A 16,193-nucleotide genomic window follows, 5' to 3' on the forward strand; every position below is an offset into this window, starting at 1 on the left:
AATTGATTTATATTGCACTATTTTTGACTTGTCTAACCCAACAGTCCCTGAATATAAGTAGAAAAATTGTCTGATTTGTGTTTTAGACATAAGGAACATGTGAGCTGACTACTCCATCATAGCCTAGGAGAGCTGGGGAGACAGACCCCAAATTATCCCTCAGAAAAACACTCCCATTAATTGTCCATATTTAACAACAACAGCAAATAGTGCTTTAAAAACACTTGGCAGAAATTGGTTTGTGCAGTCTTTGATGAAAACACAAGTTCTGAGTTACACTACATTCTTATTTCTTCATGGTAAAAATATTACCTTTGCTTTGTATAATAGTATCTTCTCAAGTTAGAACATTAGTAGGTTCCTTCCATTTTATTTGGGGTCCATTATATAGCTTCTGTTGAGTATAACTAGAATGAGTTGATTATCAAAGACACTGGAGAAATGTAACATAGGATAAATCAGAGCTTTGGATTTACATTGGTGTTTTGGCATCCACATGATACAATTTGCCTTGTAGATGAGGAATAGGAACTCTTTTAACACTAGGAAAAATATTCTTCCCTTCATTTGCTATTAATTTAAGTGCAATTGAAGAAGTAACAATTCTGTGTTTTGTTTGTTTGTTTTTGTTTTTGGTTTGTAATGTGCAAAAGAAAACTTCAACCACCAAGCAGAAGGAGAAAGTAGCAAACTGCTGAAACAAAACTCTTGCTTCCCAAATGTGTTAACTTTGACCTGTTTGCTGCACGAAGTGACACCTTATGTCATTAAGTGTTATATAAGATTCAAATGAAGAACTGGCTAAATTATTCTGTGGTTCCCAAAACCAAGACAAAAATGTCTAATTTTGAAGAATACATATCAATCTACATTAGTAAACTAGAATAAATCCATATACCCAATGCACATGTGTTAGACTCTAAGTTCAATACAGGTCATCTATGGAAAATGAAATATTTCTACATATATTCTTCTGTTAATCAGCAAAATTGTACTCAAGTTGGGGAGATAATATGTCAAACAGCCAGAAATCTTAATGTTTAACTTCCCTGGAACTAAAAGCATCTAAACAATGTTAGCAGTAGTTCAGCTGGCTCCTTGAAAGAGTTTGGCTTAAAACTGGATCCACAGGATGCATTTGTTTTGGTGGTACATAGGAATATTTTCTTTATCAGAAGGGTAAGGAGGGAAAGGGGAAGGAGAGTCTGAACAAAGGCAGGACTTTGGAAAGAAAAATTGTAGCTCTCTTAAGAAAATTTTGCAGATGAACCCCACTAGTTGTTGAAGCAACAGTTTCTTCAGAGTGGTCATTCTTCCAGAGGAAGTCTCTAACACCTACTGAAATATTGTTTTAATATTATTCCTAGAGGAGATTTATCCTTGAATCACAAATTTATTTTTTGTTTAAAGAAAAGAAGCTCTGCTGCAGTAACATGGTAAGCATGTAAGACGCTGATCATCTTTGAAGGCAGAGAAGTGGAGAGAGTGATCAGGAGGAACAGCTTGGTGTGATGAAGATCATTGAAACCCCTCTCTTGCCCTATGAAGAGTGGCAGGAATTGGTTATGGATATTGTAAGACTGGGTTTGTGGAAGCAATTTAATACTATGGGACTTCTCTAATTTTTCAAGCAGGGTGAAAGGATGGGATAAAAATTGATTTTGATAGATATACTAAAAATTTATTTTTAAATCTTTTCTAAGTAGAAAAAAATACATATAGAATACTGATTTTAGGTATATTCATCTAAACCAGCTTAAAAAGTTGAAACTTGGAAAAAATAATTCGTCTAATGATGGAAACATTTTGGATTTGCTTTAAATATTCTGAATATTCTGGTAAATTGGATTTGCTATATAAAGTTGGATTTCCAAGAAAAACACACACACACACACACACACACACACACACACACACACACCTTTAATTGCTTTCAGTAAAAAATGTTTAAGTATGTTTGTGCATAAATCCACTTTGTGCCTGAATGAAGACTGAATATAATTGAACTTGTTTTGATAATGGACAATCCTAAAATAATACAAAATATTTTCAACATAAACCATCAGTTTACTCTCTTATACATGCAGAATAAACTAAAATATGCGGATTAAATATGAATCATTCACTTTTATCATAAATGACACTACAGAATCATCTAAAAATCAATTCTTAAATTTTTCTGTTTATTGTTATTTCTACTAATAAAAAGTTATAAAATTAATTGAATATTTTACTTTCAAAAAGGAGTTTGTAACATAACACTGTCACTATCAGAATCATTTCTCAAATTGTTCTACTTAAAGAATCTCAGAAAGAAAAACCAATTATGTACTCACATTAGAAAATTTTACCACATATCTGCAATCTCTGGCCTATTTTTTTCCATAAAGTCCTGAGCTCTTGTATTTTAAAAAAGAGGCCCAAAGATGAATATAATGAACATGTGGTCAAATTTTAAATTCTGGGCCTTGATATAAAAACTTTTAAAAGTTTTTTTTTTTTAAAACCACCTACATATTTTAAATTCTTGTTAAAATCGATTTGTATTTTAACACAAATCTATTAGTATATCTTTACTTATTAAATCATAAGTGTGATGTAAGAAAAAGTATAAAAATAAATTAATGAGTGAGTTAAGTTTTTGATATAGTAGCAGTAACAGTAGAAATAATAAATATTCAGAGAATGTTTAATATGTTTCAAACACTGTGCTTAGTGTTTTAATATACATTATCATTTCAATAAATATGCTATCATTTATTCTTCTAAATAATCATTTTGTCCAACGTCACATACCATGTGAAGGACTGAGCTGGCTTTCAACCCTAGAGTCATGTACTGTAACCCTAAGCGAAAGAATTTGGTCACACAGGGCTAATGCCCTGACCCAAAAGGGAAGTTTTCTTTCTATTGATCTATAAGAGCAAGAGCATTCCTAGTTGTATGAAAAAACACAACCGTTTTGAGTCAGGAGATGTGGCATGAAGATGACATTTTTTCATCTTCGTGCTCTGAAAAGCTACTAGGATTTAAAACTCAATTATTTTGTATGATTAAATAGTTTGATAGTAAGAAGTGGAGGTAGCATTTTGTAAGAAACAAATCATTTTATCATTACCCTCTGCTACAAAGCCTGTGGTAGAAGATAAGCTTGGAAGGACCCAATATCAAGGTCCACGCATTCATATGCCTTTGAGGATTTCAAAGTAAAGGGCTGCTAATGCCAAGGAGGAGAAATAATAGAGACTTGTAACTCCAGGAGTAATAAGTTATTAAATTACAATCTACAAATACATGACTAAGTCTCTGTCCTAGATTTTTTTATTTAAAGATGTGAGGCAAACACTGTCACCACCATCTAGTGTAATTCTTAGGGATCTCAAATCATACAGTATCCTTGAAAACTTTCTCATAACAAGAACAATGAGTGGTTTCTAATAAAGATACTGCAAACCTCAAATTTTTTGTATACTTTGTAGACTCATTTTTTTAATATTCAACAAATTTTTCAGGCAAGAGAGCATTTTTTTGCATGTGTTTTCTGCAAGGGAAGATAAAAGAAAGCGAGGAAAGCATGTCTGTCTTTTTATAATTTTGTTCCTATTTCTTCTTCTTTTTCTTTGCCTTCTCTTTCTCCTCCTCCTTTTTTTGTGGAAACTAAAACCATTTATAATCTTCACAAAGCTGAATATGTAACTCTCACCCAGTATCTTTGATAGAAGAAAGATCTAGCAACTGCTAGACTTAAGTATAATTCAAAATTCTATAAGTCTGTACATATTCCTAATGATATTATTAATATTCCATAAAAATTTGTGCTCTACAGTGAATTAGAGTTACCAATTGCCAAAAATGTTGTATTTATTTTTATAACAATTGTTCTCAACTTTATGTCAACAAATTTTAGAGGGTTTAGAGGGTTAGCACTCATGTAAAGCAACCAAGATAGGAATCAATCTCACATATCTAACCATTCTTTCACCCCAGATGAGAAAGAATATGTTTTTGCAAGATTCCTATGTGCCTTTTATTGCTCTTCTATGAACATGTACTTATCTGGCTTTGCTGGCATGAGGAGGGGTTATCTGAAGGGATGTGTAAAGCATCTTATAGTTTTTGATAACAGTGCTTATCTTGGATGTATATGTAAGTTGTTCCTGTTGAAATATACTTGTAAATTTATGCTTTAAAATAAGAGCACTTTCAGCAATCAGATACAGTTTACTTTATAACTTTTGGACAGGATTATGGGGAGTGGTGGAACTTGTAATCTATGAAGACTTGTATAATGGGATACCTCTCATAAGTTGTTGAGGACACGCTGTGGGAACTCTATTGTCTCTGTATCAAACTAACAACATAGCTATATCTTAATGTTGTTGTGCTGCATTTATTTTATGAGACTTCTATTTCCCATTGTTGTCCATAGGCTTTCCTTATTGGTGAACTTACTCATTATATTTTATAGCAACCAAACCTAAGATAGAAGGGTGATGTGGGAACACAGGGCCCTTCTGAATGAACCCCATGACCAGAGGGATAAGCTAGTGTCATTAAGTGATCCTCAGATTGTGTTTCTCTCATTACCTCCACAAAGTTTTCCGGATATGAATAAATATTAGTGCAAGGTTTCCAAAATCACTTATTAGCTGCTGTCTTGTTAAAGGATGGGCCTAGCTTGTTTCAAAGATGACTTTGTAATAAAGTTGCAGCATTAGATCATTGAAACCTTTCATCATTGCTTTTTCTTTCCCCTCCAGTTTTTGTAATCTTTCTTTTAAAGAACAAACAAAATATGGAAATTAAATATATATGAGAAAAATACCAGCTTTCAGCTAAAGGTAATTATTTGCATGATTTCTAAGAATTGTCTAGATTCCTATAATTAATGAGGAAACATTACATTAGCCAGATATGAACAATATTTAGTTATAGAAATAGCAAAGTTCAGAAAGCTGAAGAGTTTTAGTAGTATATATAAAGTCTAAACCTAAGCATACCTGAAAGGATTACAACTAAAATGGCAATATTTTTTTTCAGAGAAGAACTGGATTGCCATAAACCAAATCTGCTGGATTAGCTAAATTTTCGAGGTCTACAGAACACTCTTATTTTAGAATTATTTTCTTTCCCTTAGTATTTGTGCTGAACCACAATTAACAGCTGGTGTCTTAAGTGCAGAATCCTTGGCACAGAATATGTTTAGAATAATGTAGTTCAATTACAGCTTTACAAAGTATGCAGCTGCATCAACCATCCACAACAACTCAATTCCATCTCTTCTTCCCTTATGCAGACACTTGGCTGGAGTTTAGAGATTTTGGGGGAGACACCCTCAAAAGGTAATCTTGATTGATTAAGAAAGGAAAGTGATAGAAATCACTCTTGTAGTAAGATCTAGTGACCATAAAGCAATTTCCTCAATTGACTCATGGAATTGTCCCTGTAAATGTATTTTGTCATGAGTTAAACATAATTTCGTATCAAAATTGTTATGAGCAAGAATATTTTCTTGTAGTTCACTTCTTTAAGCTCTCCACATAGTCTAAAGACAAATGTGAACTTAGGAGAATTACTGTAGAAAGTACCAAGTTCTAAACACTTGACATACATTGACTATTTCAACTTCATAACACTCTTATATCTTATTTTTATGTTCCTCACTTTACAACTGAGCCAACTGAAACACAACATATTAAATAAATTGTTCAAAATTATATAACTAATAAACAATGATACAGAATTTAAAAAGATAATATTGTTCTAGTATTCCATGTCTTCACTCAATACTATGCTGCCTCCCTGGTTGTAATTTAATTCCTATTAGATTTTTGTCTTTCCTGAGCATATGTCTTTTTGGAATTAAATTTTATGATATATTAAAACTAATTTTTTCCAGAGTCACAGAGTGGGAATAAATGTAATTCTTTTTGAAAATATACTCTTCAATATTAGACATAGCCATTCTTTCTTAGCTCATTAATTCTTGGAGCATTCCTCCTACTCCAGTATAATTAATCATTAAATCAGCTTTGAGGGAATCCAAGGAAAAGAATTAAAAAACACTTAAAAATATTTAAAAGGATTTTTCTGGAGGAAAATAATGTGACTAATCTTAAACTGAATTATATATATAGTGGAAAAATTTTCAAATCTAATGAAAACAGTACATTAAAACACTTTATCCCTGCCATTCACTCCCACTATAACATATACATTACTTGTTTTTTTTTTTTTAAAAAAAACATTTATTTATTTATTTTAATGTGGTGCTTAAAACCAATGCCTTACATATGCTAGAGGAGTGCTCTAGCATTGATCCACAACCCCTGCCTCTGCATTACTTATTAGATATCTGTCCCTTAAAGGTTTTAGGAATCATTTTTTAAATATATATTTTTAATTGTAGATGGACACAATACCTTCATTTTGTTTATTTATTTTCATGTGGTGCTGAGGATTGAATCTAGTGCCTCACACATGCTAGGTAAGTGCTCCACCAGTGAGCCACTACCCCAACCCCATAAATCATTTTTAACGGTAGAGAACCATTAAAGCATTTTTCAGAAGAACAAAAAGTAGAATTAATAAAAAAGATAAGTGAATGTTATGAAATTCACACTATGTTTTAGACATTTTAGAAAAGGGACTGCCAGAGTGAAAATACGCGGGTGGCTTTATTGCAGAAATAACAAATTATTGATTGGCTGCTCAAGGAAAATGTATTGTCACTCACCATATCATCTCAGCAAAGAGAAATGCCACAAAATACTATTTAAACTGATATTGAATAGTATAAAGATGCTGATGTAAACATCAGATGAATCAGTTCCACACCAGTTGAGCCAGGTCAATTGAGGAATTTGCAGCTGATGTTTTTGGTAGTTCATGATGTTAACTGAGCAATCTGCAAAAATGTGTTCCCTTACTCACACACAGCCAGGTAGATTTCCAGCAAGAGTATTGAAAGTGCCAAGTCTTTTGGTCAGAACAGAGCTGCCATCATGCACGAGATTTTACTTAAAGGTGTTTACGGATAGCAAAACTTACACTTCCATGAATTGAATTTTTTTTCTGAAAAAAGAAAAAAGTACTCATCTTAACAATCTAGAGAAATGTTGTCAGGAAGTTGTGAAAAAAATGTTTTAATTAGCTTTTATAATCAGCTATGTTTGTAGGGGTTACTATGATAAAATTATAAATATAAATTATGTATTTTTCTAATTTTAAATATAATTTGAAACTTTTGCTACTGAAATTTTTTGTTATCCTCGCACTCATCAGTAGTGATCTTGACATGATTCTTTTTTTAAAAAAAATATGTAATTCAATTAATTTTTCTCTTCACTTGAATTGCTGCCTGGATTCCTAGGGAGCTCAACTAGCATAGAGATGCTCAGTATTCTAATAAAAGAAAATCTTGAAAGATATTAGTATTGTCTACTTACAAATAGTATACAGATTTCTGGATGTAGAATTATACTCTATAAGGAGATAGCAGTCTATCTGACTTCTTTTTAAACATAAAAAAAATAAGATTATATACCCTTTTTATCACCAGAAAATGACTTTTTTTCTATTGATCTTATATAATCTAACTTCAACCACATTCCTTACAGAAGTACAGAGCTAGATGAGTGAATGTGCTTATATAGACTACAACATGATTTTCAGGTATGCTAGTCTTTATTCTCCTGAGAAAGCATCTAGAAAATCATTAAGACATTGCTATTGTCTTACAAGTTGTAATCATGACTGACAATATCATTCTTTGTAATTTAATATAAATAATATTACAAGCATTTTAAATAATAAATTTGTAGTTACATAAGCATTATGATAAACTATAAAATGACAAATTTGGCTGAATTTGGGTTTTAGAACACTTCTGAATGTATCGAAGATTAGATTTCTTTCCTATTTTCAAGACTTTATATTGACTCCATTTCTAGTTTGGGATAGTTACAGAAATATGTTTTAAGGAAAGAATATTATACTCTGAGAAATATACTAATACATAAAAGTTATAGAAAATATTTATATTTATTCATTTGTGAACATATTTTGTATATGAACATAGTCTTTGTCATAAGTTCTGAATGATCAAATTAAATCAGCAGCATTAGCTGAAGTTGTTAATCATAATAATGAGGGTTCTCAGAGAAAGTTAAAAAATCATCTATCATAGTCCATAAGGACCATGTGTTAGGGTTCTCTCTGACTAAATGAAAGAACAAAGTGTGTACCATGTGTGGAGACGGCTTTATTGATAGTAGGAGCCTGTCAGGATATAAGAAACTGTTTCCATGAGAGTCTACCCTGAAAGGCTCCTACTATCAATAAAACCTTAAAGTTGCTCTTCTAAACTCAGGGGGAAGCACCTCTCCCAACAGTTCACCTTCTACCAGCCCAGATCCCTTTTCATCTTTTCATACCTTTTTCATCCCTTATCTTATAAACCTTGGAGGGGGCCGTATTTTATCATCATGGAGTCAACCAGTAATCAGGAAGAGATACACATACGCTCCCTCTACCTCCCTTCCTACTTTTATTGCTCAGGCAAATACAGGTGTGCAGAACACACACACACACAGAATACTTGAAGCACCCTTCAGTACTGCTTGCTATCACAGATCCTCCTCTAGCAAATAGCATGGTACTCTTGCTCTATAGAAAAACTTAGAAAATGAACTTCTACCAATCATCTTCCACAATTTGCTTCTGTGATATGATCTAGAAGGTAACTTTGAACTTAAGCAAACTGGATGCAGAGCCTAGACTTTATGAAGACCAATTATTTAGATAGTAACTTGAGACTTCTGAGTTTCATTTTTGTCATATTACGATTCTTTACTTATAGAGTGACCACAATAAATTTTTATAGAAATGATCAATGAATGAGTGAATAAATCTATAAATGGTATAAAATCTCACTTCCAAATTAATACATTTTTAATATTTTAACATAAAAATGCCCCTGGGACATAGCTGACTTGTTGAGTACATTGAAAGCTTGTTGGATTCGCTGTGCTAAGATTAGACAGAAGAAGATTTCTTGAAGCAATCATGCTAGTCTCTGGGGTAAGGTTTCACAAGAAACTGTTTCCTTTTCCTGTGATTATTCCTACCTGTGTATTGCATGAAAACTGTGAAAAGGAATGATAAAATTAGTATGTATATGTATTATGTTATATGTATATAACTTGTAATATACATACAAATCTGTGGTGGCATATGACCTACTTGGCTCCCTTAAACTGCAGTTTCTCCTTGTTAAATTAATAATACCTAAATCACAGTGCTGTTTGATTAACAGTGTAATGACTGTGATAGAAGCAATATATTGTTGAGCACATGAATACATGCTTAGCAGAACGTGAATTTACATAAATGCAAAAGTCACTTACCATACATAATAAACAATATTAAAATTTAAGATATTCCACATATAGTAGTTCTTCCTTATTCATGACTTCACTTTTCCAGGTTTCAGTTACCAGAGGTCAACCGTCATCCAAACAATTTTAATGTAAAAGAAATAAACCTAAGTTTTAAATTGTGTGCTTTCCTGAGAAAGGAATGAAATCTCATATAATATGTCTCACTTCTTCTCCTGTGCAACATGAATCATCCTTTTGTCTGGTGTAGCCACTCTGTGTTTTAGTTACTTAGTAGCATCTCAGTTATTGGCCTGTTGCTGCATCTCAGTGTTTGTGTTTGAGTAACCTTTATTTTACTTGATAATGTTTCCCAAATGCAAGACTATAGTGATGCTGGCAATTCATATATACCAAAGAGAATCAGAAAAAATGTTTCCTTTAAGTATTACCTCACATCACAAGAAGAATGGTGAGTATATTATACTAAATATTTTGAGAGGGGAGATATCACATTCACATGACTTTTATGACAGTATATTATTATAATAGTTCTTTTTTATTATTGATGATGGTTGTTAATCTCTTACAGTGCCTGATTCATTAACTAAAATTTGTCATAGGTATGAATCTATAAGAAAAAGCATAGTATTTATAGGATTGGACTCTATGAGTGCTTTCGGGGATCCACTAAGAGTCTTAAAACACACTTCCTGTGAATAAGGAGGAGCACTGTGTAAGTAATAATGCCTAAGGTTTAATTATTAATCTATCAAAATCTCTTAACATAGCATACTAACTATAATGTAAATTTCATCTTTTGAAAATATTAATATTCTTCCATCAATTTTTAAATGCTTCTCTTTTAGTGAGAAAGATTTCTAGTCTTGTTTTTTAATTTTTCAGGCAATGATAAAATGTATTCTTTAGAATCTTTTGTTTCATTGAGAAAATTTATTAGCTTTTCTAACAATATGCATAATCTTAAACTTGTTTATTTAAGATTATATGTTTAATACATCAAATGAATAGTAAAATGTCAAAAAGTAAGAAAACACCTAGTTCATTGATAGTTCTATGATGATTGTCTGAGTACTGAGGTAAGTCATAGGTATAGTCATAGAGGTTTTTGATAAATGTCCTGAGGGTAATGAGTAAATTAAACTTTTATGAGAATTCCAATGATGTTGAAAATAATAACAAAACTATGATCAACCCTGACAATCTCAAGGCATGCTTGAAGAACTATAATGGCATTTTAAGTGAAGAATAAGGTTTTTGTTTTGTTGAATGGATTTTCTGAGGTCAGAACTAAATTGCTCTGAGCAATTGAGGGGATATTATACACCAAGTGGGAGAGAAAAAGAGATGTAGAATCAAGAGGAATGTAAGCCTAAAGGTTTTGAAGAGTAACAGAGATGTGTGGGCACAACTAAAGATATTTATAATCTGCTTGAATCAAATGTATGAAATATGATATGTCAAGAGCTTTGTAATGTTTTGAACAACTAATAATAAAAAAAAGAAAAAAAAAGATAAGAAACCAACAAATGTACTTGGAACTGGTTAATTATTGAGGTTATATAACAAAGTCTTGAACCTGGCTTCTCTGTGGGCAGTGTGAAGTAACCCTGTCAAACTTTGGTTACATTGAACACCAACTACATGAGGGGCACATCAATGAGACAACTACCTCAGAACTATTTCTACCCACTACCTCTACCCACCCCCCATCACCTGTTAAACAGTGCAGCATCTGATCTCCCACTCTTTTCCTCCCACCCTCTAACCTATCTACACCCCAAATTTCCTTGGTCACTTCTCTTACCTAATGGTTTTCTGAGGTCACAAAACTCCTGTGAACTCTTGCAGTCATTACTCATATTGAAAAGTAAAATTAAAGCAAGTTACTAAGTTTTTGGTATCATAAAACACAAGCAAGTGCAGATATCAAATGAGAAGAGGAAGTTCTGTACAATGTCCCCTGTATTTAGTTTTCTCTTTTGCCATTTATCAGTGGAATTTCCATTTTTTAGCTAACAATGAAAGCTGTACAAACATTGTGAGTGACATCATTTCATTTTGATGGACTCACCATTAAAATCAGACTTCCAGAGAGTACAGTCAACTCTCCTCTAATCAATAGTTACTGAACTCTTACCTGGGCATGAGCAGGAATTGCCAGAGACCCAAGATGAACAGACCCTGAACTCTGCTCTCAAAAATATGTACAGGCATGTGTTTTGCACTAGAACATAGGGAGCCTCTGTGACTATTTTGGTGATGACTTCATTAGTGGCTATCAACCTATGCCAGGCTCCCTACTTCCCACTATTTGCAACACTCTCTTCATAACATCTCAGATGACACTGTTTCTCCTGGGTGGAGATGTAGTGCAAACCTTCAAAGGGGAATGTCAGAACCTCGAGAAAGCCCATGTCATAGGAAATGTGTCCTGAATCTCTTCACCCCTACTCCTACTAATCCCAGTACAGAAAGAAATGCATTACATTTCATTCAGGATTGACCTCAAGGGTATGGGACTTCTGGGGCAAAACTTATTTTCTCAAATACACATTCTCCTTGGGCAGGGGGACAGAATGCTGATCTGAGATTGATTCCCGGCCTTTGTTCTGATCAAGGTGGCTTCAGGGGAGCTGGTTCAATTGGGAATCTGTGTGTCTAAGATGGAACAAACTTCCAGGTGGCTTATGAAAGTCATTGTTTTGTGGTAAAGGAGAACTACCATTAGTACTTGCCATTCAAGCACTGCTTTAATGAGGAGTGCTTCTCTAACAGTTCCCCATAGGAACCTCATTGGCTCCACCTCAGCTCCAGACCCAGACATTGCACCTGCCACAAGATCAAATGCCACTGATGGAAATGAGCTGCATCAGGGCACTTTAATGTTTAGGTATATGATTTTCCTTGTTTACAAGAGGCACGTATCATTTCACTGGTCTCCAGTACAGGCACACGTGATCTTTTCTTCCATCACTCCCTTAGAAGCCTTGTTTACAAAGCTGATTCATAGGTCTTAAGCACAGCTGGAGACAGTCACAGATTTATGACACTGGGGGCTGTCTCGAGGAGTGAGCTTTGATCAGGCAGACCCTGTTATATCAATGACCACATTTGTCGAGGTTAGAAAGGCTATGTGATACAAGAAAGGAAGAGCAACTCTTCCCACTATTTCTCCCACCCTCTTTTGGAAGAATCACCATGAACCCTCTTAAAAATCTCCTGTTGGAGATGAGGGTGGAGGCTTGGCAAAGACAAAACGTGCTAAGGAGCTGAACCCGTCATAAGGTCTAAATGATAAAATTTAACCATAAATGAACACGTGGAGATGAAGGAAAGCACTTGTTTTTCAAATACAACATACTTAGATGTGTCCAGCCTCTTAATAGAAGGCTTACTGAATGAAAATTACTCTTTAAAATGATTTTTTTTGTGTTACTGATGACCCAGAAGCTTCATGCCTTGGAGTCTAAGGATGTGCAATCTTTCACTGTATGTTTTTGAGACATCTATGATCTATAGTTCCAGGGCTAACATGATGATGACCAAGCACCTGTGAGTTTCTTTAGAGCCTTGATGTTTAACTGATTCTCTGCAGCTCTAAGCATCATGCAAACTGTTCATTTTCATCTTGGTATAATTGTAATAAAGTTATAATAAACAGTGTATCTTACACACACTGAAAATGATAATAGGAAATTAAAATGATAACATCTGATTGATACTCACCAACTTTAAAATCGACTATTTTAGAAGCTGTATTTTTATAGCTGATCACATTTTTTTAAATTTTTATTATGAAAGAGTCTATTCATGCAAATGAGTTTCTATGTGCATATGAAGGATATATCTTATATGTAATCATTATATGAACATCTATCTAGTACCCAATCTAAGAAATAAAATATTACTAATTTCTAAATAACTCATCCTACCTTCTAGAATAATTCTGAATAATTATTCTATAATTATCCTATAATTCCTCATTTTTTTTTCATATATGTACCCTAACATCTATATTTTCTTCTTTTGGTACTAGGGATTGAACCCAGGGGCACTAAAAACATCCTTAGTCTTCTTTATTTTTTATTGTTAGGCTGGCCTCAAAACTGCAGACCTCCTGCCTCAGGTTCCTGAGTTGCTGGAATTATAGGGACGTATCACTTCATCTGGTTCTAAAACCTATTGCTTGGTGTTTAGTTTTTTTTTTAACTTTTTATAAATGGCATCTTAAAATATTTCAGCAGATCGTGTGTTTTGCTCAATGCTGTTTGTGACATTCATTCCTATTCATGTTCATATCTGAAGTTTATTTTAATATTTATATACTATTACATAATACAAAGTACAATATATGAATCCTTTTTTTTTGCTTTGTTTTGCCTTCATGAATGGTTGTGCTATAAACATTTTGGACATGTCTTTTGATGTACAAGAGCAAAATTATCTATATAGTAAAAATACAGAAGTGGAATTACTGGGGAATACATCATGTGCATCTTCACCTTTGCTAGCATGAGAAAGTGGTGAAATAATCATATAAATTTACATAGATACAACGTGTAAGGAAACCAAAAAGCCTGACACCATTCTTGACTATTTCATACTCACTCTACATCCAATCTGGGAACCCAATATTTCAAAATATATCCAGAATCCAATCTCTTTTTGCTTATCACTCTTGCATGCATACAGTTTCAGGTACCATCTTTATGTATCCAGAATTCTGACACACTCTCTACCATTACTATTTACTTTAAGCTCCCATCTTTCTCCTGGATTATGATCAATCACCTTCTTTCTGGTCTCCTAGTTTACATTTTTTGCCTTCCACACAAAAGAATATTTTCCTTTTAAAACCTCAGTTCGTATTTCTCAATTTTTCTTCTGAAAGCCCTGCAATTGGCTTTCCCATCTCTCTTGGATGCAAACCAATGATCTGGCACCACTTTACACCTTTATCTCATTGCCTACATCATTCCTAGTTGCCCAGTTTCTCCCTGCCTCACTGGCTTCCTTGTATGTCAGGCAAGCTCTACCTCCCAGATGATGTGGTGGCCACTTCCTGTGTAAGAAAATTTCTTTCCCACTACCCTAGACTTCCCCATGGCTCTCATTCTAACCTTCTCCATGTATTTATTTAAATTATCACTGCTTGAAGGCTTTTCTGACCACTTGTTTAAAATTTAAATCCCGTTCCTGATTCCCTCTCATTCCTTCATGAGCGTAGGAATTTTTGCCTCTTTTTTTTTAAATTATATCTCTGATTCCTAGAATACATCAAAGAAGTACAACAAAAAAAATAGCTATAATAATAATAGTCAACCCATACAGGGCTTAATTCTCTAGCTACTTCTAAAGCAGATGATATAAATAATCTTATTTATTTCCCTCAAAATGTTGAGGGAAAGGACTTTCTGTTTTGGCAATGTGAAAAAGGTCAATTTTTTCCTCTCCATAGAAAACAAATATAAAACTGAACAGCATTAACAAAAACAACTATTCTATGACACTGGAAATTCATCGAGGGAAACACAACAATTTGAGAAGATTCATTGCTTAACATTCAAATAGCCCAGAGCTAAAACAGGTTAGAAAGCTCATCTACAAAAGCATAGGGGTGATTGTGCCACAATGTTTTGTCACCATTTTGTTGTGCCACTTCCAGGTTGCCTACCACTGACACATATCCGCAGCCCACATGGGATATCCAGGGCAGAATTCCTTTTCATTTAACAAAGAAGCCAATTGTTCTTGAATAATCAAATGGCAGCCAAATTCCAAATACCAAAGCTTTCATATTTTATAAAAGAAAAAGCTGAAGGGAAGAAAAATCCAAACTATTAAAGGAGTAGTTAAGATGGAGATGGGGCACGGAGATGAGATGAACAACCCTACCTTGTGCAGCCAACTCTTTCCACCTCTCCTTGTTCTGCTGAATGATGTCCACCAGGTTGTTCTTGAAGCTCTTCAGGTCCACTGCTGTAAGGGAATAGTCTGGAGAATAGCTCCCGTCGTTCACCAAGCCTTTCGAATTTGATCGTCTCAGCACCTCAGCAACATGTAACCCCACAATGGTTGAACTAACAGTAATCACCAAAGAAACCAAAAGATACAAAAGAGAAGAGGATCAGTCAGGATATGGGATGAGAGAACAAAGCCTGAAAAAGTTTATGAAACCGACTGTTGAAGCAGAACAGCAGACAGACAGGTCCAGCTCTGAGCACGTGGCAGCTGTTTGCCTCCCTTTCCCACTAAGAGAGCCAGGGACTCCTCTTCCTGTACTTAGAGGACTTGGATTTTTCTTGAACTGTGGACCTCAGTTCTCAGTATTGAAGGAAGATGCAGTACAACATCATGACACTAGGTGGCAATACTACCTAACAATTATTCCAAGAACTCCCTGCCTGGTTTTAAGAAATAAGGATAATCATTAAATAATAAAAGGTTATTAAAAACCACAGAGATGAAAAATGATATAAAAGAAAAACATCATACCTGCCTGCCCCACAGTTAGAAGTTTCAGTTTTGGAGGCTTCCTCTATAAGAGGAATAACAATTTTCTCTGTTGAGTCTGTCAGAAGAGAAAATGTTGGCTCTACTATGAAATCAATGAAACCTAAAAAAAAGAAAAAGAAAAAGAAAAAAAATTAAAAAAAGATAAATCAAAGTTTTACAACTTCCAGAATTCTAAGATCATTAAAATGAAGAGCCTCTCTTTGGCACACTCCTGGGATAGCAAATATAAACTATAATATCAGTTTTCTTGCCCTTTGATACTATTTTAATCCAGTA

The 16,193-nt window shown here is 33.8% G+C and overlaps 1 protein-coding gene across 3 annotated transcripts in view; it reads right to left on the minus strand.

The window, feature by feature from the left end:
- Positions 1 to 16,193, minus strand: part of PDE1A (phosphodiesterase 1A) — a 287,285-nt gene that overhangs the window by 55,220 nt on the left and 215,872 nt on the right. For all 3 annotated transcript variants that reach the window (XM_081262263.1, XM_081262265.1, XM_081262264.1), the window contains exons 12-13: positions 15,897 to 16,017; positions 15,297 to 15,481 (exon numbers count right to left, since the gene is read on the minus strand). In XM_081262263.1, coding sequence (XP_081118389.1) covers positions 15,297 to 15,481; positions 15,897 to 16,017 — 306 coding nt within the window. The remainder of the gene's footprint in view (positions 1 to 15,296; positions 15,482 to 15,896; positions 16,018 to 16,193) is intronic.

Source organism: Spermophilus citellus (assembly GCF_964194105.1).
Source record: "Spermophilus citellus genome assembly, chromosome: 11".
NCBI classification, from domain to species: domain Eukaryota; kingdom Metazoa; phylum Chordata; class Mammalia; order Rodentia; family Sciuridae; genus Spermophilus; species Spermophilus citellus.